Source organism: Spermophilus citellus (assembly GCF_964194105.1).
Source record: "Spermophilus citellus genome assembly, chromosome: 4".
NCBI lineage: Eukaryota > Metazoa > Chordata > Mammalia > Rodentia > Sciuridae > Spermophilus > Spermophilus citellus.
Window position 1 is genome coordinate 63,321,630 of NC_138185.1, and position 22,289 is coordinate 63,343,918.

Below are 22,289 nucleotides of genomic sequence, written 5' to 3' on the forward strand. Positions count from 1 at the left end.
TAAGTCATCAAGATGATCATGAGGTCCAGCCACCTTTGGGATCCACTTGCATCATTCCAATTTCTGCATTATCTTACAAAGAACAATATCACATTTAAGAATCTACCTCACATTCATTGACACCTTCTGTTGCTTGGTCAAATTTTTCAGGCTGCAAGCCTTGCTTTTAGCTATATCTCCATTTGTGAGTGATCACAACCTATTCATTCATTCATTGTCTAGTCACTCATTTATATTTCCCATCTTCAGCAAAAACCTGCTGAGCATGGGACTGGGAGCTATTAATATAGAGTGGAAGCCACCGTCCCTGCCCTTTGGTCTAATTGGTGAAAAGAACAAGCATCAGACAACAAGGATACAGTGGGAATCACAGGGACAGAGCAGGCAGAGAGACTTGAGGGTCATGTTCTTCAGGCTCCAAGATAATTCACTCCCAAACACATATGAAGGCCAGTGTCTATCTTGCCACATAGTGTTCTACTCAGAGGTCTAACCTAGAGTCACCTAAAATTAGCTTCTGCAAAACGGCCTCCCACCCAATAAGAAGAGCAAGTACTTGTCAAAGGGAGATGCCCCAAACCTCACATCAGAATGAAGAAGAAGGTTATTATTAAAGATATGGCTTCCTAGGTTCCAACCTGACCTTGTAAATGATAATGATCATCGGAGGCAACAGACCATTATAGTACTTACACAAAGATTTGAAAATCATTGGTCTAGAAAACCAAATTATTTTGAATATTTTTTCCTTTAGGCCAAATTTGCTTCAGGGTTTGAAAAACAGGGGCTTCCAAACATTGTCATGTACACTTTCATTTCCATAAGAAAAACCAATTGGTAAGCCTTTTATTTCAGAAAGATGCCTGTGACTTCAAATTTGCATGGCATATGTATTTACTCGGGACAGCTATTCCTGGAGACTGTCTCTGGCCTTTGCCTTTCTTAATATATCCTAATGTTCAATATAATAGTAGGCTGGCGATGCGGCCTTCAGTGATAATTTAATAGTCTTCCAAGGGTGGGTGAGAAAGCAGAGCCATAAATCATAAATGAGTCTGACGCAGGCAGATCTTAAAATGTATCTCCAAGTGGGTTATTAAAAGCCGAAAGGATGAAAGAGATGAACGGAGAAAGGGCCAGCACATGCTTTATGAGTCTTTATATGAATCATCTCTCCTGATATCTTACATAGTGAACTGGCCCAAGATGCTTAATTCAGGAAAGTTCAGAAGCTGAAGGAAAAATTAGCCAAAGGATAAGTATCTTGTGGAACTTTTCTTTTAAGGTCCAGGGCCTACGACAGAATTAGGATTACAAGAACTTAATTCAGTTACCCACATTGGAGGAACAATGCTTAGTCCAACAAAGGATCTGAATTTGGCCAAAGTCCCAATTATCTAGTCACTATATTTCAGGTTTGATGGTGTCACTCTCCAGAAACTCAGTCTAATTTAAGAGACAATGAAAAAAATCCTAACAATGAAAAAGGTAGTGTGAAAAATGTCAAGTTAGAAGTATGCAATCTCATCACCTCAAAGGGGGCACTTGTGATCCAGTGAGGTAAGTCATAAGGCAACTTGCCTGAAGGACAAGAAAAATTCTAGAAACAAAGACAAGGAAGGTGATTCTAGGCAGAGAGAACAGCAGGTACAGAAGTAGAGGCAGGTTATATAAACCTGTTAATGGTTTATCTTTATATTTATCTTTAATATCCTCTCCCCAAAAGTTCAAAAGTTCCTGTGTTAGGCAATGTTCTGGATCATGAGAGTTGGAACCTCATCAGTGAATTAATCCATTTGATGTTGTAATAATTTGAATGAGCTACTGGGTGTTAACCATGGCCAGATGGCACATGGCTATAGAGAGCAGGTTACTAGCGGCATGATCTTGGACTATATCTGTCCCTGGCTTCTTGCTCTCTCTCTCACTCTTTCTGTTTCCCAGCTGCTCTGAGCTGATAGCTTTCTTTCACTACACCCTTCCTCCATGACATTCTGCCTCACCTCAGCCCCAGACAAATGAACGCATCTGACCATGGACTGAGACCTCTGAAACCATAAGCCTTACAAAATAAACATTTCCTCCTCTAAGTTGTTTTTATTGGGTATTTGTATCACAGCTATGAAAAGCTGACTAACACAGTGCCCTTTAGTTGGCTTCTTTTTTAAGTAGAGAATTCACTTTCACATACATTACATCAATTTTCAGGGAGAAAATAATGAATGTGTTTCCTGGAAGTCCACGTCCATTCATATTCTACCACAAGCCCTGCAGGCACAGTGAAATGAAACAGAGTCCTTCAGGAAAGAGGTAGAGCCCCAGTCTCTCGCTTGTTAACTCCTAAAGCAAAACAAAAGGATCATTCACTTCAGAAAATACATGCTTAGGTCTAATGTCCTTAAAGATTGGAGGAAGCAATCTTGTCTGATACTTTGTATAACTGGTTGTAATTCCACACACATTAGGCATCAGGCATTTTCCCCAGGTCTAGTAACATTCTCCAAAAACTCAAGAGACCAACTTTTAGGACTTGACCACTAAGAGATCTTGGGCAAGTCAGCTCTCCTCCCTAGGACTTCGCTTAAGAATCTATAAAACAGGGGCATGGAGATGGCTTTTTCCAGCTTTATTTTCTAATTCTCTAAATAAGGAGCACCCTAACTTCCTCAGGAACCCTGGGGAAGAAGCATATGAATGGACTTAGGAGATGGCTGTCTTTCCCAATACTGAAATATTATTTCATGGAAACCCAGAAAATGTCTATGATAGGAAATCCTAGTGACAGTGTCCATCAAATACTCTAAGGAGATACATTCTTGTGTTTTGATGGACCTACCAGTGAATCCTACTTCCTCTCTTATTAAGTACAGAAATCATGATACCTCGTGCTTTCTCTTTACAAAGATCTTAACACATTTACTGCTTTTGAAAATAATGACCAAAGCAGAATTTCAAGAACAGAACACAATGCAAAAAGGAAAACAATGAGATAAAAACAATGACTAAAATAGTAGAACAAATTCACATATATAGTTATATACATCCTAAGTCAAACACTAACTATTGCCAAATTCTGGAAACAATTCCAAATCCCTTCAGCTGATGAATGGAAAATCAACATTCAGGGGTGCATACGTGTCATGAAATACTGTTCCACAATAAAAACAAATAAACTGCTATTCATGCAGCAACATGGGTAAACTCCAAATGTGTTATGCAAAGTAAAAGAAGCAAGTTCCAAAGGCTTCATAGGGTATGATTACATTTCTATGGCATACAGAAGGTCACTGGCTGCCAAGGACTGGGGGTTAAAGAAGGAACAAGTACAAAATGGCACAAGAAAATCTGAGGAGTAATGGCCTTATTCTGTACGTTGCTTGTGGTGGTGGTTACACAACCATATGCATTTGTCAAAACTCATAGAACTGTACGAAAAAGTAGGAATTTAATTGTCTGTAAATTAAATCTCAATAAAAAAAAAACTCCCAACAAATTTCAGGTAATCATAACAAAATCCAAACCATGTTCACCTACCAACTAGATCTCAACATCCCCACACACTGCAAAAGCCTAGCAGAGGAGGAGGGGCACTCACTTCTTCATCTTGATTGTCTGGTACATGCTATCTGCATGCAACCAAAAATTATAAACACATAAAGCAGCAAGAATAAAACAGCGTGATGGCAAGGCACAGTCATTGAAAAAATAAGCCACATGACACAAATACTTGAACTATCAGGCAGGGAATTTAATATAATTATTACTGATATCGTTAATTCTTAAAGGAAAAGATAAATAACATGCATGATTGTTGGAGATTTACAGCAGAGGAATGCAAATTCTAAGAAGAGATAAAATTAAAATGCTGGAAAAATTTTAAATGCAATAACTGAGACTAAGAATGCATTTGATGAACTCATCAGTAGATTCATCATAATTAAGAAAGGAATTACTGAAATTTTAATCCCATAAAAATTACAAAAACTGAAACACAAAGAGGAAAAATAAAGGCAGAACAGAGGAGAGCATCTAAGAGCTATGGGAAAATATCAAACAGACCAGCATAGGTGCATTTGAAATTCAAGAGAGAAACGAGGGAATTTGGCAGAAGAAATATTTGAATAGACAACTGCAAAGAGTTTTCCTAAAGTAATGAAACAAGGCCAACAGCAAGTCAAGAGAAAACCTCAAGCAGAGTAAATACCAGAAGAAGAAGGAAGAAGAGAAAGGGAAGGATCAAGCCTACGAGGTGCAAACAACTAAATATCAAATATAAAAGGGGAATCTTGAAAGGGGCAAGAGAAAAAAAAACAAAGATAAGAATATAGTAAACTGGGCCCAGTGATGCACACCTATAATCCCGGCTACTTAGGATACTGAGGCAAGAACATGGCAAATCCAAGGTCAGCTTCAGCAACTTAGTGAAACTCTATCTCAAAATAAAAATTACCAAGAGAGAAAGAGAGAGGCAGGGGGAGGAAGGGACAAGAAAGGGAGGGAGGGAAGGAAGAGAAAGAGAGAGAGCATGAGCAAACACACTGGGGTTGTGGCTCAGCTGTAGAGTGCTTGCCTCACATGTATGAGGCCCTGGGTTCAATCCCCAGCAGCACAAAAAAAAAAAAAAAGAACTTATCAGACTTCTTGTAAGAATATCCAAAATATCCTTCTACTCAGTAATTCCACTTCTAAGTATATAGACTAGAAAACATCTTTCATAAGAACACTTTTTGCAGTACTATTTGTATAGAAAAAAAAAGTTGTCAGTTATTTCAATGTCCCTCAAAGGAACAGACAAATTCACTATGGAATATGCATGTAATGCAATTAAAATTTAATGAAATGAGTTATGCAATTATGCTAACAGAGAAACTTCAAAACCCTGATTTTATGCAAAAAACAAGTTGAAGAATTTATATAATAGTAATATAGGAATGTGTAATATAATAGTATAGTGTTTATCTAAAATTTGAAAAATATGAAAGGCCACAGGACAACTTTTACAATCATGTAAACATTTGAGAAAAGTACAAAAGCATGCGTGAATGTAAAGCACCAATTCATGACAACAGTGACCAGACAGGGAGAGGAATAGTATCAAGGGTGTTCACACAGTGGGCTGGGAATGTTGCTCAGAAGTAGAACACGTGCCTTGAATGTGGAAGCCCTGGGTCCCATCCCCAGCACCAAGAGCAAACAAGAAAAGAAAGGAAGGAAGGAAGGAAGAAATGAAAATTCACACAGTGAGTTTAATCTATTTTAAAATCTGAAGTAAACGTATCATAGATTTTATAAAGCTAAGGTGCTCTGAATAGAGTTGTTTGTATCATTCTCTAGTCTTTGCAAATTTGAAATATTTCACAATAAAAAAAAGAGAAGGCATCAAACAATAGTTATTTGCAGATGGTGGGATTATATAACAATAATGAGGAAAACTGTTAGAATGAATAAAAGCTCTGATACAAAATAAACATCTAAAAATCAATAGAATTAAATAAACTAATAAGAATAAATAAATAACAATTTAAAATCTGTTATTATTGGCAATAACATATGCAAATGGTTGATGGGGGAGAGCCATCCCATTTTCAATGACCAAAATATAAAATATCCAGGAAGACTCCCAACAAGAACATGTAGGAACTTTATTAAGCTACAAATTTTACTGAGAAATTGTACTAACTCTGAAATACGATGGACATTCCATACCAGTATTATCCCTTCCCATGTGGAATCCAAAGCTGAGACAGTTCTGAGCTTTCCCAAGATGGCTCGCCTAGTTGCTGACCAGTCAAGGAGGAACTCAGCTCTGGCTGTTTTCTCAGACCTAGAAGTCAGCAGGTGTGTTTGCTCATTTCCCACCAGCAGCATTTTCAAAGACTTTTTACTAAAATTTGGTAATTTTAGTAGTTGAAAAAAAAAATCTTATTTATGCCCTACTGAAAACAGACTATCAGTGTGGCTAACATTTCCGTGTGAAGTGTGACATGATCCCCTCTTTTCCTCTTGTGCATGGCTTGCCTTCTCTCTCTCCTCTCCCTACTTCATTTTAGAGCTGAATCTTATAAACTTCCCTTTCATTCTGAGCTCCTCACCTTTGATTCTTCATGGGTAAGTCATCTGTGTAGAGGGTTAGACATTCCCATTTAAGACTTCAATCCTGAACCTGAAGAACACAAAGCAAGTTCCCTGGCAGCTCTGAGGAGACCTGGGATCAGGACCCTACTTCCTGGATCATGACCTATTGCTGAGGAATGCCCTTCCCCCATCCCCACCCTGACTGAAGTCAGCCCTGCCAAACAGAGGTCTCCTCCAGGGAGGAGAGGGCAAGTGAGTTCATTAATTAGTTAACATGTATTCTGAAATGAAAACTGATCCTGTCTTCAATGGATAATAAGGAAAACCTGAAATTTTGTCTCAGGGTTTGAAACATGAACTTATTATTTTGTCTTTCTTGCACTTTTCAAAACTTCACAAATTCTGAAGCAAAGGCTGTGTGGAATTCAGAGCCACCTGGCCCTGTAAGATGCACCAGGAGGCAGCATACAATGCTTTGGGAACAGACTGAAACTAGTCTGCATTTTTTGTTTCTTTTGGGGGTCAAAGAGATGGGTCTTGCAGCAGGAAAACTTTTAGGTTTCAAAAGGATGAAGTTTGAAGCCTGTGTATACAGAAATCATTTTCTCCCAAGTTGAATAGTAAATAAATAAATAAGTTATTTTTATCTAAATTTTAAAGCAGCAAAGTGTGGATAATGTTGAACATGGAATACTGGTACACAGGGGAGAAATGCCCCCAATCAAGCTGAAGAACAGATTCATGCCTAATTCCTCAAGTTTGGGGTTTTCAAAGGAAAGGTGTTATCCACGTTATGACCAGCAGATGGCAACATAACTCAAGAAAAGAAGCCGACTTCTTAAAACTCAGATACAGAAGTTGTAGTTAGTTCCCCGCAATTTTTGAAGGAATCTATATGCACATTTGAAACAGAAATGTGGAAGAACACCTGTGTTTACAGGAAGAGTGTTCATGAGCACTCTCAAACAATCCTTGACATGCCTACTCATTCCCTGACCCTTGGCAAGAACTCTGTGGTCCCCAGGGGTCCTGGATCCTTGAGGGGAAACCAGGACTCTCATTAGCCCTTTCTTCTTTCTCACTCCCACCCAGCAGTCCGCTGAAAGTTTGGAGAAACTGATGAAAATTAAAAAGACAGAGTGGGTTAAAATTCCTCACTTTCTACATAGCTAAGTCTTTCAACACTATTATAAATTACAAGGATTCTTGCTTTTCAATTAAATTTTTAATGAAGAAAACATCATGCCAATCAGGGCCTCTGTGGAAATGAAGAGTCTCCCAAAGGGAATGATATTTATAGTGGACAGTATTCACATGAGATCTCTGGAATCCTGGGAGGGGAGACAGACATTTCTATTTATATTAGCTATGTGACCTTGAGCAAGTTACTCAGCCTCACTCAGTTTCTGTTTCCCACCTGTTTTTCAATAGCTCAGTTCTGAACTCAGAGTTTTTGTGAGAATTAAATGAGATAATTTGCATAAGGCATTTAAAGCAGGAACTGGCACGTACAGTACAAGTACTCAATATCATTGGCTTCCACAGTTATTGCTATCAGCATTATTGCGACTCCTATCATTGTCACTTGTATCACAGTAGGGTGTGATTGAACATGGAACTTCACAAATGAGACTCCTTTAGTGAGTTCATCTCTGCAGGAGTGGTGTCATATCATGGGTGACAGCTAATCATCCATGGTGTTCCGTAGTTTTCAACATTTCCAAAGTGTTCTCAGAAAGCAGGGGTGACATTTCTTCCTTGGTATGCCAACATCAGGTGCCCTGGCTCTTATTCAAAATCTCGGAGGTGAAACATCTTGGGGGAACAGCTTCAAACATCATCCGTGTCGGAGCTGCTGTCCCTGGAGCAGATTAAGGTCACTCTGAGCAAGCAGTCTATGCGTGTGTGGCTACCTGGGCATGTGGGTGTGTGGAGCTCCAGCATTTTTTTAAAAACCACCTGAAAATCTGAACCCCATGTCCAATGATACTCCTTCCTACTGCTTCCTAAAGCAAATGCAAAATGTGTTTCTTTGAATAAGAGAAGGAGGAAGAAACAAGAAACATATAGAGACACACATACAATACCATACCCAAAGGTCACATATTTGTGGAAGTCATATTCCCCCTTTGGCTTCCCACTTTCTTATCCCAAGTAACAGCGACCTTTGCTAAGGTCATTAAGAGCAATGGGGGACTAGACTCCAGCAGGGATCTGCCAGACCTCCCCCACCACAGGGTCCTTTCCCACAGTCACCACCGGCAGGGACTTTACCAGGATGCCAGACACAGCTGAGAGCAAGTGGGGGAGAGGTCTACTATTTGGGGCTGTTAATTGTGTGTGGTGATGATAAAGAAGGAGCAGTTTATGTCCTTGACATTGAACCATCTGGGCCATGATATTTCTGATGCCACCACAAAGCCTGTAGCACTCAAACACTGATCATTCACAACCCGGGAGCTTGCTAAGTATAATTTGAGAAGAGAAATAGCAGCAGGTCCATACTCAGCTTAGAGAAGAGTGTGATGTGGGATAAACTTTCCTAATGTCCTGCCCTGACCCATCATACGTTTTCCCCTGAAGAACAACACCTCTGGTTGACAACAGAACATAATGACCCACCCTATGAGGTTACGTTAAGTGAAAGAATTTTAAAAAGTAGTGTCATAACAGGTCCAGCATGGAGTAGCTCCAGTTCTCAGTAAAGATGGCCAGATTGACTGTCCTCAGCCCAGTGCCTCATCCTCAGATGAATTAGCCATGGCCAAGAGACAGGAGTGACAGAGGTCAGCCCAATATGACTCAAGCACCAGGATTACTGTGTTTCTAGCAGCCACAAGAGGTGTGATGATGGTCGCATCCTCAGAGCTCATTCCCTGCCATACTGAACTCTTATCTTCCCAAAGGCTCTTTCCCAATGACATCCCAGTGGACACCGTCACCCTGACCCGAGGAAAGCCCATCGTCCCACACTTACTTATCATTCACAAGTTTCCCGTGTTGGTGGATCTGATTTTCCATCGTGAAGTTGATTGTGGCACCATACACGTGCTCACCGAAGAATACCTTCATTTTAGACTTGTATTCTTCATCTTGAAAATACCGGATCATATCGGGAAACCAGACCGTCAGGCCATAGTAACTGTAACGAGGAAGACGGACAGTCTGAGCAGCAGTGTGATTGAATTCCTCACAATCAGAGTCTGCATTCCTCACTAGAGGGAGATCAGACTCATTTCAGACATAGGAATTTGGTTCATGAATAGAAAAATCTAATGATATGCCTCATCATAAGGAAAACTTAGGACCATCTCCACAGATTTGGATTTGATTTTAAAAAATCAGTCTTGATTTTAGAAACACCAAGAGAGTAGGGTTTGGTGGACACTTCCTTAATACATAGGGAATAAAAATCACATTTCAGTTCAAACACCAGAATCTTAGTGAATCACGAAACACTAAAGACATTGCCAGTAACGATAGGAACAGGACAAAACATCACTATCACTTACTTAACAGTACACACTGCAGGTCTTCACCAATTCAGATGAGGGAAAAAACTTAGGAATGTCACAAATTGCAAAGCAAGAGGTAAAACTATCTCTACAGGCAGATGATATGATTTTATGCCTGGAAAACTCAAAATAACCAACTCAAAAAAAATAAGCACTAAACATATGAAAAAAAGATGCTCAACTCTATAGATAGAAAGAAAAATACAAATTAAAATCACACTGTTAGTTCTCATCACAGATTGTCAAAACACCAAAGTTTGCTAAATCACTCTGTAGGTTAACAGGTGCTGTCATAAATGCTGAAGAAAAAGACAAAATTGAAAAATGCCTTGTGGAGGAGGACTTGTCAATGCCTAAAAATATGACAGATGAACTGGACCCTTTGACCCTTTAGCTCCACTTGCAGGAATCCATTCCATTGATAAACCAGTCTCCACAAAAAGTAGCTTACAAGCACGGCTCCTCATTTTGGCATTGTTTACACAACAAAAATCTGGAACTGTCCCACCAGTCTGCAATGAGGGCCTGGTTGAATAAATTGTGATAATTTACAGTGGGGGGCTAGGCAGAGGAACTATGTGCTATAAAGAAGAATGAAGAAAATCTTAATTTACTGGCATGGAGAGATTTCCAGAATACATCACTGAGTGTAAAAAGCAAATGCAAAATGTGTTTCTTTGAATAAGAGAAGGAAGAAGAAACAAGAAATATATATGCATATACATGTATATATATATGTACATACATATCGTGTGCGTATACACACACATACAGTTATTTGTTTACATTTGCAAAAAGAATCACTGGGATAATAAATAGAAAAATGGAAGGTGATTACATACTGGAGGCATAAGGGAGTGGGTGGAGGGAGAGGGAACGGATTCAAGATTCCTGTGTTGTTTCAACATTTGAATGCATTACCTATTCAATGAAATTAAATTAAACATAAATAAATATGAATAAAACATATTTTAACACCATCAGTGAATTAATCCTAGCGTCTGTCCTTTGACTCCTAGTTGGGATTGAACAATTTGAGGAGTGCTAGTTCAGGCTTCTATACCTTTAGCTGTTTGTTTGCATCTCAAAGGTCAGGTCTCCACACACAGGTGCTGGAGAACATTAAGTCTCCCCATGTTGTTCCCAGAATCAGAGGTCATGAGAGCCCCTTTGCTTTCCTGGGGCGAGGGAGTATTTGGGGATACAGGTGGTGGTGAACAAAGCAATTTCCCAGATGGAAGTTTAAAATATTGTTAATATTTCCAAGTTGATAATAGCAATTTATTGAGTACTTATTAAGTGCCAGAAACTATTGCAAGTACTTGATACATACAGTAAAATGTTCCCACAGTGCCTCCAAGTGGGCCCCAAAACACGCATAAAGAGTAAAGTCATGTAAGCTGGAGGCCACTGGAGTGACTTGGTGTAAGCCTGCAACTTCTCAGAGGAGTCAGCTAAGCACCCCTTTGCTGCAGGGCAGTGTTGCATGGGTCCCCTGTTCAATCTTTCCTATATTCTCAGCAACATATATTTGTCTTCTCCACACTTGTTCCCTGCTACCTCTCTGTGAACAGAAACTTTTTTCCATTCAGGTGTCAACTCTTAGGAAAGGATGGAGCTTGTAGGTAAATCCTGATTTGCTCAAAACATAAGGAAATTCCATCCCCTTCATCATGATGAGTTTAGCCTGTGAGCCACCTCTGCCTACTCTAACAGGAGGGAAGATTGACTGGGAACCTTCAGAGAAAAGTTCCCTGACATTAAAAAAGGAAGTTCTGTAATGAGCAATTAGCTAACAATTAGCAATTAGCAATCAGTTAACAATATCATATTGTTTATTTGAAATCTGCTAAAAGGAGAGATCATAAGTGTTCTCAACACACACACACACACACACACACACACACACACACACACATAGACTTTAGCTATATGATGGGCACACTCATTAGCTTGATTGAGGCCACTAATTTACAATGTGTGTGTTTATGAAAACATTAATTTGTACACCTTAAATAGATACAATAATTATGCATCAATTATACCTCAGTATGGATGGGAGAGGGAGTCAGGACATTTTCCCCCTATCAACAGAATGCCTCCACCGGCATCCTGCAGTCACCATGAGAGCTGGCCTGAAGCTGAAACCCCTCCTGCAGTCCACTTCTCCTTGCTGGAACTAAATATTTCCTCTAACAGAAGCCACTAGCATATGCTGCCTGTGCCCTGCAGCCAAAAGCATCCGCTCTGATACAAACTCTCCAAGTTAGAACCCGTTATCCTCCATGTGCAAAGGAAGCATCTGAGGCACAGGGGAACGGAGGAGCTCACATAAAACAGAACTTACCTCAAAGCCATGGTAAACCAGACCACAGCCAAAATCAGCGTGTTCATTCTGTAAGGTCCCATCACACAGTACAGAGCGTTATCCCAGACCTAAACCCATACCAGAGAAGGACGGTTAAAGGAAGAAACTTGGGAAAGCCCACGTACCAGATTTTCTTAAAAATGGCCTAATAAATGACCTAGAACCCCAAGTAGGGAATGAGCAATCCATTATCCCCAGAAGCAGTAGATCTGTTCACATGGCAAGGAGAGCTTCCCGTCGCTCTTCTCCTGGGAACACATGCATGTGATAGAAAGCACACCAAATTAGAATTTTAGGGCCCTGAGCAACCTGGAGCAGTGAGTCCTCCCTGCTGCTGGCAGGGGCAATAGAACACGTGGTTAGTGACCACACAATATGAGCAACATCCAGCCTCTACAGACTCTGGCTGGTTGGCCACCTCAGTGCTCAATAGCTGACTTGTTCCAGAGAAATGGCTTTTCCCTGTATGGAGAATCTTTCCCCTAAGTCACTATAAACCCCAAGGAGCCATTTATTACATTCACTTCTCTATCTAGCAAGAGAAGTTGCTAGAAGAGAAGGATGCTTACTCAGGGAGGTCAAGTTCTTGCCTTGAGAAAGATGAGCAAAGGAAAAGTCTGAGGCTCAGGGAGCTTGCACTCCGAGGGCACTTGGCAAGTTAAATGCAGTCCTAGGCTGGAACCCCACATCCCCCACAAGCTGCTTCCTCTCCAGCTCTCTGTTCTGGTTGATGAAAGTGTTCAGGGTTTTTATTCTTCATTCACTAAGGTCATGGGTTCCCACGGAGTCTTTCTCCCACCCAACATATGTCCCCAGTTCATACCTGCTTAAAAGTGGTACTGAATCTGACCAGCCAGCGCTGGTACCAAGTTCCTGTTGAACTTTGGATCTCAATGAATTCATCCATTTGCTTGGGAGTTTTGATGTGGGAAACCTGAAAAGCAAAGCTGGTGTAGAGAATCTCTACCTCACTTTGTCTTCAGAATTTTATTTCAAAGTCTACCTAATTGACTTGATTAACGAACGTATTTAGGTGAGAAGAATGTGACCCTCTAGTTTTGTGATTTGGGGCCAAAGGTGTCCATAGTGTCTCTTAGGAAACTTTCTTGGGTGGATATGTCCCACTGAAACAAAATGTTCAGAATCTTTTTGCTAACTTAGGGCTTTAGGAGATTTGTATTAGTGGTTTCCCATTTAGGTCTGCTTTACCCACAGTAAAGTTGATGCCACATTAAAATTTACAACTCTGTCCTTAATGGACATAAACATCACAGAAATCTAGAACCCAGACAGATGAGAAGGGATGTTGCTACAACAAAAATACAACAGAGAAATCACAGCCTCCCTGCAATCCCTGAGTTTGCTGGTAAAAATCAAAGAGAGGAAGGGGATAGAGTAGCATAGCTCAGCATTCCCCTCAAGGGCCCTGGAAAGTTGGTGTGCCAAAGTCACACCCTCCTTCACCATGACATGTCCTTCAGGCTAATCAGATGCTTACTGTTAGGTGCAGGGCAGGCTGAACTAAGTTGTCTGCAGGGCAGGCTGAATGAATGTTAGCTGCAGGATAACCCAGGCACTCAAACCCCCCTCTGTCTGGTTCTTTATCACCTGTTTGCCTCAAAGCTGAACACTCAACCCCACTCAAGGCTGAACACTCACCCCCACCCGACTGGTGCAACAGAAACCCACATCTGACCCTGCCTCATCTGCCTGAAGGCAGAAAATGACACCCTTAGCAACTACTGTATGATCCAATCATTGTACACCAACAAGGCAGCTTGTAGACCCAGAGACCCCATTAGATTTGGGCTATAAAAACTCCCTTTTCCCCCCTGTTCTTTCTCTCTCCTCCTCCTCCTCCTCCTCCTCTTCCTCCTCCTCCTCCTCCTCCTCCTCCTCTTTTGCACTGCTGCAATAAAGATCTCTTAGTCACTCTGAGTGTCCTGGTCACTTTCTTTCACTTATAGCAACCACTGAAATTATATAACTAGTCACCACTTTAAGGAGATTCCTGACCCCACAAATTTTTTAGTCAAGTTATCAAGGTCCATGCTTGCAGATAATCTCCCCTAATTCATAGAACAACTAGGAAAGGGTACTAAAAAAAAACAGTGTCCATCACGTCCCCCAATAAGCCTAAAGTACAAAAAAAATGAGTCCTATGAGTGTCTCCAGCTCTTTCTTCAGCCCAAGGACTGAGAATTTGAGGACCCAATGGAAGAGAAATGGAGATGAGGTAGGAGGATGATCCGCAAGGAGAAGCCAGAGCCTGGTACAGACGCTGGCTCACTGCTGCTTGAGCACCCAGAGAGCTGGCAGGGCTTCTCAAAAGCCTCACCACAGAGGGTCAGGTGCCCACAGGAGAATCTGATAAGGCACAGACTCTCCCTGGAGTTGGCCTCCCTGAACACACTGAGCCTCCTGGATTCCTCTACCCTCCCAGGTGTGCAGCTGTTGCAAAGCCTCCTTTGCCCAGGGTCACACAGGAAGAGAGAACTGTCACAGCAGGCTACACAGAAGAACTCTCAGTGGCAGCTGGGCTTCAAGTTCAAGTTATCCAATACCCCATGGACATCAATGAACCCCAGTGACTCCAAAGGAGGCCAGAGGGGAAGGTTCACACCAAATCAGCAAGCACCTTAGAAAACACTCTCAGAAGCATTAAGACTTGCACTCAAATATAAATTTTTCTTTGCTTTGCTCCTTAGGAAACTAACACCCCATTCCCTAGGGATTTGGGAGCAGAGTGTATTGACAACTTCAAGCACAATTACTCTAATTTGTGATTAATTGGAATACTCGTCTTTGATTCAGTCTAGATTAGCAGATGGAAGGGCTGGGGATGTGGCTCAGTGGTATAGTGTCTGCCTGGAATGCGCGAGGCCCCGAGTTCAATTCCCAGCATCACGCAAAAACAGATTAGCAAATGGCTTGTGTTCCTTCCAGTCCTGCAGAACATGGGTCCTCAGCAGAATGCTTCAACTCCCGCCACCTTCCAAAGGTTTCTCCAGTGACAACTGCCAGGTGATTCAGAAGCACGTAAGGCTTGGGAAGGAGTTGATTAAAACCTGGGGCACGAGGTGAAAGTGAGGAGGGAGGCACCTAGCCTCAGCCCTAACTGGGATTCTGGCCAGCCCTCATTTCATCTTCTTAGGCTACTGAGAGCATTGAGCCATTTATTTACCGAGGGGGGCACACAGGTACCTAACAGTTAACTCCATCAGGGAGGTTGAGTACTCACTGATTGACCACCAAGCACGGGCCAGCTATCTGAAGTCAGCCTTCTCTCCATTCTTTCCTTCCTTCCTTTCCCTCCCTCCCCGTGGCCTGTGCACTCATCCACTTCTCAATGGTTTCATAGGATCCTAATTTACAGCGATGGAATATTGAACAACAACCTTTTTAAAGTTCCATTTTCCAATTAGTCACAAACTACTAAAAGCAGGGATCTCTGAGGACCTAGGAATTTACATGCTTGTTGGGACAAAACACAATCCCGGACCCCTCATCTCTATTTCTTCCTGAGCTTTCTTCCCTAGATCCCATTCCTGACATAAGGAACTCTGGTCCAGAAGTAAAAGGCTTAACTTTTGCCTTTGGAAATTGGAGTTTTATTGATTTGCATGCTAAGATCTTATGCTTCAACCTTAGGCTGCTTATATTTGCTAACATAATTAAATGGGAGGCCATTAGGATTAGGCAGTGCTAATGCTCTGGGCTCCAACACAAGCAAACTGAACCTAACTCAGAATTTAAGAGAAAATTATACTTAAGCTCTGCCAATGACAGGCACTCAACTGACTTTAGTTACATTATCTCATATTTCCCACCAGGAAAGTCCAAATAAATAAGGCAATTGCTCAAGCTTCAATTAATCTGCTTCCAAGTTCACCTATGATAGCTTTTCTCCTTGCTCCTCCTGTGGAGCTCCAAACCACTTCTGGGTTGGTTCTACCCAAATCACATTCTGCTCAAATAAACTCTTTAAGATTTCAACATGATAAAGTTTATCTCTTAAGACATTAGAAGAAGATGCCAAGAGAGAATACAGGATCACTTCTCTAATAAGGAGTTTCCAGGAGGACAAGCTGAACTGGTTGGTTTAGAAGGGGTCCTTCCAGAAGTAAAAGACAGAAGGCCCCGGGAGTATACTGCTATGGAGTAGCTACCATACCAGGGACCAAGTGTAAGATGAGGGACAGGAAGAGCCACTAGTTCCCTGGGGAAAGATGAGGGAAAACATGCAAAATGAGGCAGATAGGATTTATCTATCAGAACCCCTCTTAGGAGGAGAGACCATGCATGGAATAAATGTTAGTGTACTTCTTGAGGTAAAAGAAATATCAGGGAGATGGGCTCATACTTGAAGGACCAGCAACTATAGTCATGCGCTAGGAGAAGTTGCTTTAATCCACAAGGAAAAAGAGAGCAAGGGAAAGGAAAGGGGAGATTCCCCAATCCCCAAAAAATTAATGGAGGAAAGAGGAGAGAGGATGGGGTGAAGAAGACTGTGTCCTCTGTTGTAATTTCTGTTATCCTTAAATTCTCAGTAAGGCTATTAAATTCACAGATGCTAGGTGTGGGTGGTGGTGGTAGTGGTGGTGGTAGGGTGTGTGTGTGCACATGCGTGTCTGTCTGTCTGTGTTTTATACCCAGTTGATATAATGCAAAATCAATCTAGCTGATGTGGACTCAGAGGCTGGAGGCAGAAATGAATGACCAGGGAAACATTTCCCAGGAATAAGCAAGAGCTTGGAGAGAAACTTGGACTTCCCCAGGCTGGGGGATGGGGTGGCAGTGGGAGGATGCGGGAATGAGCCAAGTATGGCCAGCCCCCAGTGACCTGGAGCCCAGCTGTGGTATTATGTAAAATCCATCACTCAGAGGGAGGAGTGGGGGATGGAAGACTGGGAGAGCCATTAACATCTTTCATTTGGGGTATTTCTGATAATTCTACATCTTAATAATATTTGTGATAAAACTATTAATCCCATTTTTTAGATATTTTAGGAGCACTGGAATTGGGGAAATATGCCTTCAAGCAATTTTTAATAGTTTATAACTTGAATTAATTTATGAAAAACATTCATAACCTTTTTAATAATAACATTTTTTACAGATACTATTGTTGACAGATACTATTTTACATGTTTACAGATACTATTTTCTTGCTTTTCCCAATGATGAAACAAGTACGGAGAGTGCTTTGCCAAAGGCCACACAGCTAAAAAATATTAAAACCAACCAAGATTTGGACCCACACTGCCTGGCTCCGGATGCAGATGCTTAGCCATCCTGGGATTCCACCTGAGAATCAGGAGTTTTAAGCAAGGACAAACATTTTACTCTAGACTTAAATTATGGAAGCCAAAGAATCAAAAGCATTGAATCAGAAGTAGGTGAGAGTTCATCCAGGAAGGCTTCCTGAGGAAAGGGGTTTGAAGTAGGGCTTAAAGGAAGTTACAGGAACAGGTGCACAGAGCTGCCTGGCACAGGCATTCCTTGTGGTTGGCCATAGAGCACAGAGCATAGCAGGCAGGAGCACAGCATCTCTGCAACACGACATCTTAGCAAGAAACTACACTGGCTAATGACCAATGCTGGTAAGGTGTAGAGAAATGGATACCCTGTTTCGGGTGGCACCACAGAATTGCATAAACCCAATGGATATAACTTGGAGATATAACTCACAAGCTATAAAAATACCCATGCACTATGAACCAGTCATTTTCTTTCTAGGAATCTACTCTTAGAAAGCAAACTCAGAAAATGAAGGGGAGAACTATATGCCTGTGAAGTTTCATTGCAATAACATTTGCAGAAACAAGGTAATTAAAAGGGTAAATAAAACTCGAACATTTTAGGGACATTCAGGAAAATCGTGCTAACGTTCCTAACATTAACGTGCATCAAGATGAGCGTTATGAATACTATGAGGCAACATATAAAATGCTTATGAGCGCTGATAACTATGTATATGTAAATATGCACATGTATGCTTACACCCACACAAATAGAGCTAGTTTTTGCTATTATCTTTTTTTTTTTTTAAACAACACTAACCAGGGAAAAACCTAGAAAGATACTATTACAATACAAAGAATAATTATGACAAAGTGACAGGACTATCAGGGTTTTTTTTCTTTTGACAAATTTCAGTTATGTGCTTGTATAATAAAATTATTTTTAGTCATAAGCAAACCTCACAGAAGCAGTGTGACCCCCATGTTGGCTCAGGAACTGCACACTCACCGTGAACACCTTCTCTGGGGTCCCTTTGGCCCTCATGTTGGTGTCATGGACCTGCTTAAGAATCATCCAGGCTTCGTCATGTTTGCCCATCTGGTAAAACCAAGGAAACAGACAAGAAAATCCATCGTTGAATATGCTTTCTGTTCATTAGGTATATGGAGGATAATAGAGGGTACTGAGGCCTGGGTCAGAGGGATTGGACACCAACTTTTTATACTAGGAAGGACTTGGGAAAGACTAAGACAAGTTTCCATCCCCAGCCCATCTTGGAAGGAGAATAAAGTTGTGCTTCAAGGTGCAGATGCCTGGTATTATTACTATCATCACCTACTAGGAATAATACTTGCAGTTTTTTATAACATTGACTAGACCAAGAGGTAAGAGGCATGTTCCTCACTGAGTAGATAAATCAAAGAAGCTACATGTTATGGGTTGCAGTCCTCAACCCAGTACCTCAGAATGTGGCTTCATTTGCAAAGAGGGTTTCTGCAGATGTAATTAGTTAAGATAAGACCATCCAGGAGCAAGTGGGCTGCTAACCCAATGTAACTGGTACCCTTATAAGAAAAAGTCACGTGAAGGGACTGAGACTGTGGCTCAGTGGTAGAGCACTTGCCTAGCATCATGTGTGAGGCACTGGGTTAGATCCTCAGCACCACATAAAAATAAACAAATAAAATAAAGGCATCTGTCCATCTGCAACTACAAAAAAAAATTTTTTTAAAAAAAGTCATGTGAAGACAAGAGACACACAGGGAGAATGCCATGTGGTGACAAAGGCTGTAATTTCAGAGATGCAGCCACAGACCAAGGGACAGCAAAATTGCCTGTAGACCACTAGAATCTGGAAGGATGCTTCCCTGCAGATTTCAGAGAGAGCCTGGCCCTACAGATACCTTGATTTGGCACCTTGTGCTTCCAGATCTGTGACATAAGTTTGTTATTTTAAGTCATTCCATTTGTGGCATTTTATTATAGCTGCCCCCAAAAAACAAATACATAAGAAAAGGTGAATTTCAAGATGACTCCCCGCTGCATCTGCCTGATCAACGGGAGGCAGGAGGAAATTCAGTGTGGAGGATCACTGTGCAGAAAGCTCCAGAAGCAGGCAGATAAAAGGACTTGTTCTGTGGAAGCCTCAGAGTCCTTCTGCCCCTTTGACAGCTCCTGCTCTATCTGACCACTGCAAGCACAAAGAATCCCCCCAAACTTGGAAGACTCCTACAGACGTCTCTCAGGACCAAAGGGCAGTTTTCCAGGGGGAGGGGCCTGCATAGCTAAGAGTCCTGAAGGCCCTGGGAGCAGTGAAGAGGTTTCCCATGGAGCTCACTGCAGCAACATAGGAAAAACAGCACTCTTTAAAGAGCCTCCTCACCAGGACCTCTATGGGGAGTGGTCACCACCAGGCAACTCAGGAGCTGCCCCTTTACCACTGCCCAGCCTCAGATAGGGCTCCTGAGCTGCACTTCATGACCTCCTGGGCCCTGAAGTATCCATGGGCCATGAACCCACAGCCTGCCCCAATCACCAACAGGAGGGAAGCCACCGTCAGTTATGGGCCAACGTTGGCCTGTGTGGGTAGGTTTGCAGCATGCACTGAAGATAGGAGGGGAACCAGGGCTGAAAGAAGCAAGGATGTGGCTTTTGTGCCATGAGGAGGCACAGACTCACCTCTAGCAGAAACCTGGGGCTCTCTGGCATGAACTTCAGGGCCACCATGGACACCGTGCAAGGCAGAGCGCACACAATGACAAATACCCTCCAGCTGTGGAAGTGGTAATTGGTCCCCATGCTGAACCCCCAGCCTGTAAAGAAGCAGAGGATTTCGGGCAGTCTTTCCACTGCAGAAGACTGAACTCAGAAGCACCAGCTCTCAACTTGAGAGTACCACAGTATGGCTTGGGCAGCTGGTTAACATGCCACCTCCCCAGCGGCACCCCCAAAGTTTATGAGTCCTAATTCTGGGATAGAACCTGGGAATCCTCTGCATTTGGACAAATCCCTAGGTCTAGATGGCCTGACATTTACAAAGCCTTGGATAAGAGTACAAAACCCCATATTTCTATATGGGTGCTTAATTTCAAGTGAATGAATTTACATAAAAGATGTTCTATCCATTTGCTTTGACAAGATGGCTTGGCCCAGAATTACATCCACTTTTGTCAGAAGAACTTCTCTTTCTCCTCCAGCTCTTCTGCAGAACAGGGCCCCCCTGCCAACATGTAGGGACACATCACCATGATAAGAAGGGACACTCTTGCCTTGATCCCTTGAATTTAGTGGGAAGGCTGGATCCTGAGTGTCCATAGCATGATGCTGAGAGCCATTGCCAAGTAGGAATGACACATCGAAATTTTCTTGTCAGCCTACCCCATGTTGCTTAGAGGAAGGACTCTCCATTGTGGAAATGGGCTTGCTTTTGGACCCAGGTCATTTGCAGTGACATTGCATGTATGCTTGAGTAAGGTGACCTTGCTCAAGGACCAGGGCGGATCCGGGTTTAGGGCGGATCAGGTTTTAGGGAGTATCCTGCTCCTTGGGTTTAGGGCGGTTCCAGGTTTAAGGTGTACCCTGCTGGGAATAGGGCATATCCTGCTGCCTCAGGCATGCCCCCTCCTTGAGTTCCCGTTGAGTTCTCGTGGGATTCAGAGAGTATTTGGGATTCAGAGCCTGGTGGAGTACGTGGATTTTGCCCAGAAAGTGAATTTCCCCAGAACGTGTGAGTTCGGGAATAAAGAATTGCTGTTTGAATCTACAAGGCTGTGAGTGGCTCGTGATTTTGTACCCAGCCAGACTGCGGCAGCATGATCTGATTAGGAGCAGGAAGTCAAGGCCCAAGGAACCCCTCATTTTATTGGAAGACCAAAGAGGACTTAATGTGGCCAGGGCTTAAGGATGCCTCTCACCCAGGTCAAAAGGTAATGCCAGGGTTGGGGCTGTAGCTCAGTGGTAGAGCACAGGTGAGGCACTGGGTTCGATCCTCAGCACCACATAAAAATAAATAAAATTGTAATTGTGTCCATTCTACAAATATATATATATATATATGTATTTGTAATATTCGTATATATATATATATATATATATATATATATATATATATTTGTTTGAGTGTGTGTGTGTGTGTATATATATATATATATATTATTTTTAAAAAGGTAATAACAGCTCCGGGTGATTTCAATGCAAAGAATTAGGCACCAAACTTTTAAAAACACTGTAATGTTTTATATATATATATATATATATATATATATATATATATACTTTTTATAATAAAGTGGACTGATTCACTCAAATAAAGTTCACCATCACTGAAAAGGGAAAGCAACTATCATTCTACAATGTATTGCTAAAATTCATATTCAGAAGTTACTTTCAAGCATTATTTTTAATACCTCATGGGTAGCTAACTTTCCTCTTCTGAGGAGCCATAACACAAAAGGAAGACCCTGGACTTTTACAATCATTTAGATCAGAGTTCAGATCCTGAATTTATCACACCAAATGATGATGATGGGTTTTCCCAACTGTAGAAGGCAGGTAATAGTACTTCCACAAATTTGCTAAGAGAAAACCCCCTAGCAACCCATGAAAATTCAACTGCTGTTTTCAAAATAGCTGAATGACATTTAGTGCCAAAGATGTTGAATAAAATAGACAAAATGGATGAACTTCAGCGAAGATCAGCAAAAGAATTTTTAAAAAAAAGAAAAGCCTGAGATTATAAAATAAAATGATGCCACTCAATGCATCTCCAAAGACAGTTCAAACAGTATTTTTGTAAGACAAAACTACATAAATACATTCATTCCTAAATTTTAGAGGGTAATAATTATTTGGATATATAAGTTCTAGTTCTTTTACTTAAAACTATACTTTCTGACTTATTCCAGTGGGGGGAAGCTTACCTCTTGAATTTTCATTGGCTACCCCTTGGGCTTCTACTTGTTTGCCACAGTTTACTCCTAAACAACATGGGCTGCTCCCGGGGGTATTTCCTACTTTGCACAATTAAAGGACTAAGAAGAAAGAAACCAGGTAGCAAAATGTGGGGCTGTGGCCACTCAAGCACATTC

The 22,289-nt window shown here is 41.6% G+C and overlaps 1 protein-coding gene across 1 annotated transcript in view; it reads right to left on the bottom strand.

The window, feature by feature from the left end:
- Positions 1 to 22,289, bottom strand: part of SV2B (synaptic vesicle glycoprotein 2B) — a 180,538-nt gene that overhangs the window by 12,996 nt on the left and 145,253 nt on the right. Inside the window, exons 6-10 of the mRNA XM_081292247.1 lie at positions 19,882 to 20,015; positions 18,211 to 18,300; positions 12,782 to 12,892; positions 11,938 to 12,026; positions 9,053 to 9,217 (exon numbers count right to left, since the gene is read on the bottom strand). Coding sequence (XP_081148373.1) covers positions 9,053 to 9,217; positions 11,938 to 12,026; positions 12,782 to 12,892; positions 18,211 to 18,300; positions 19,882 to 20,015 — 589 coding nt within the window. The remainder of the gene's footprint in view (positions 1 to 9,052; positions 9,218 to 11,937; positions 12,027 to 12,781; positions 12,893 to 18,210; positions 18,301 to 19,881; positions 20,016 to 22,289) is intronic.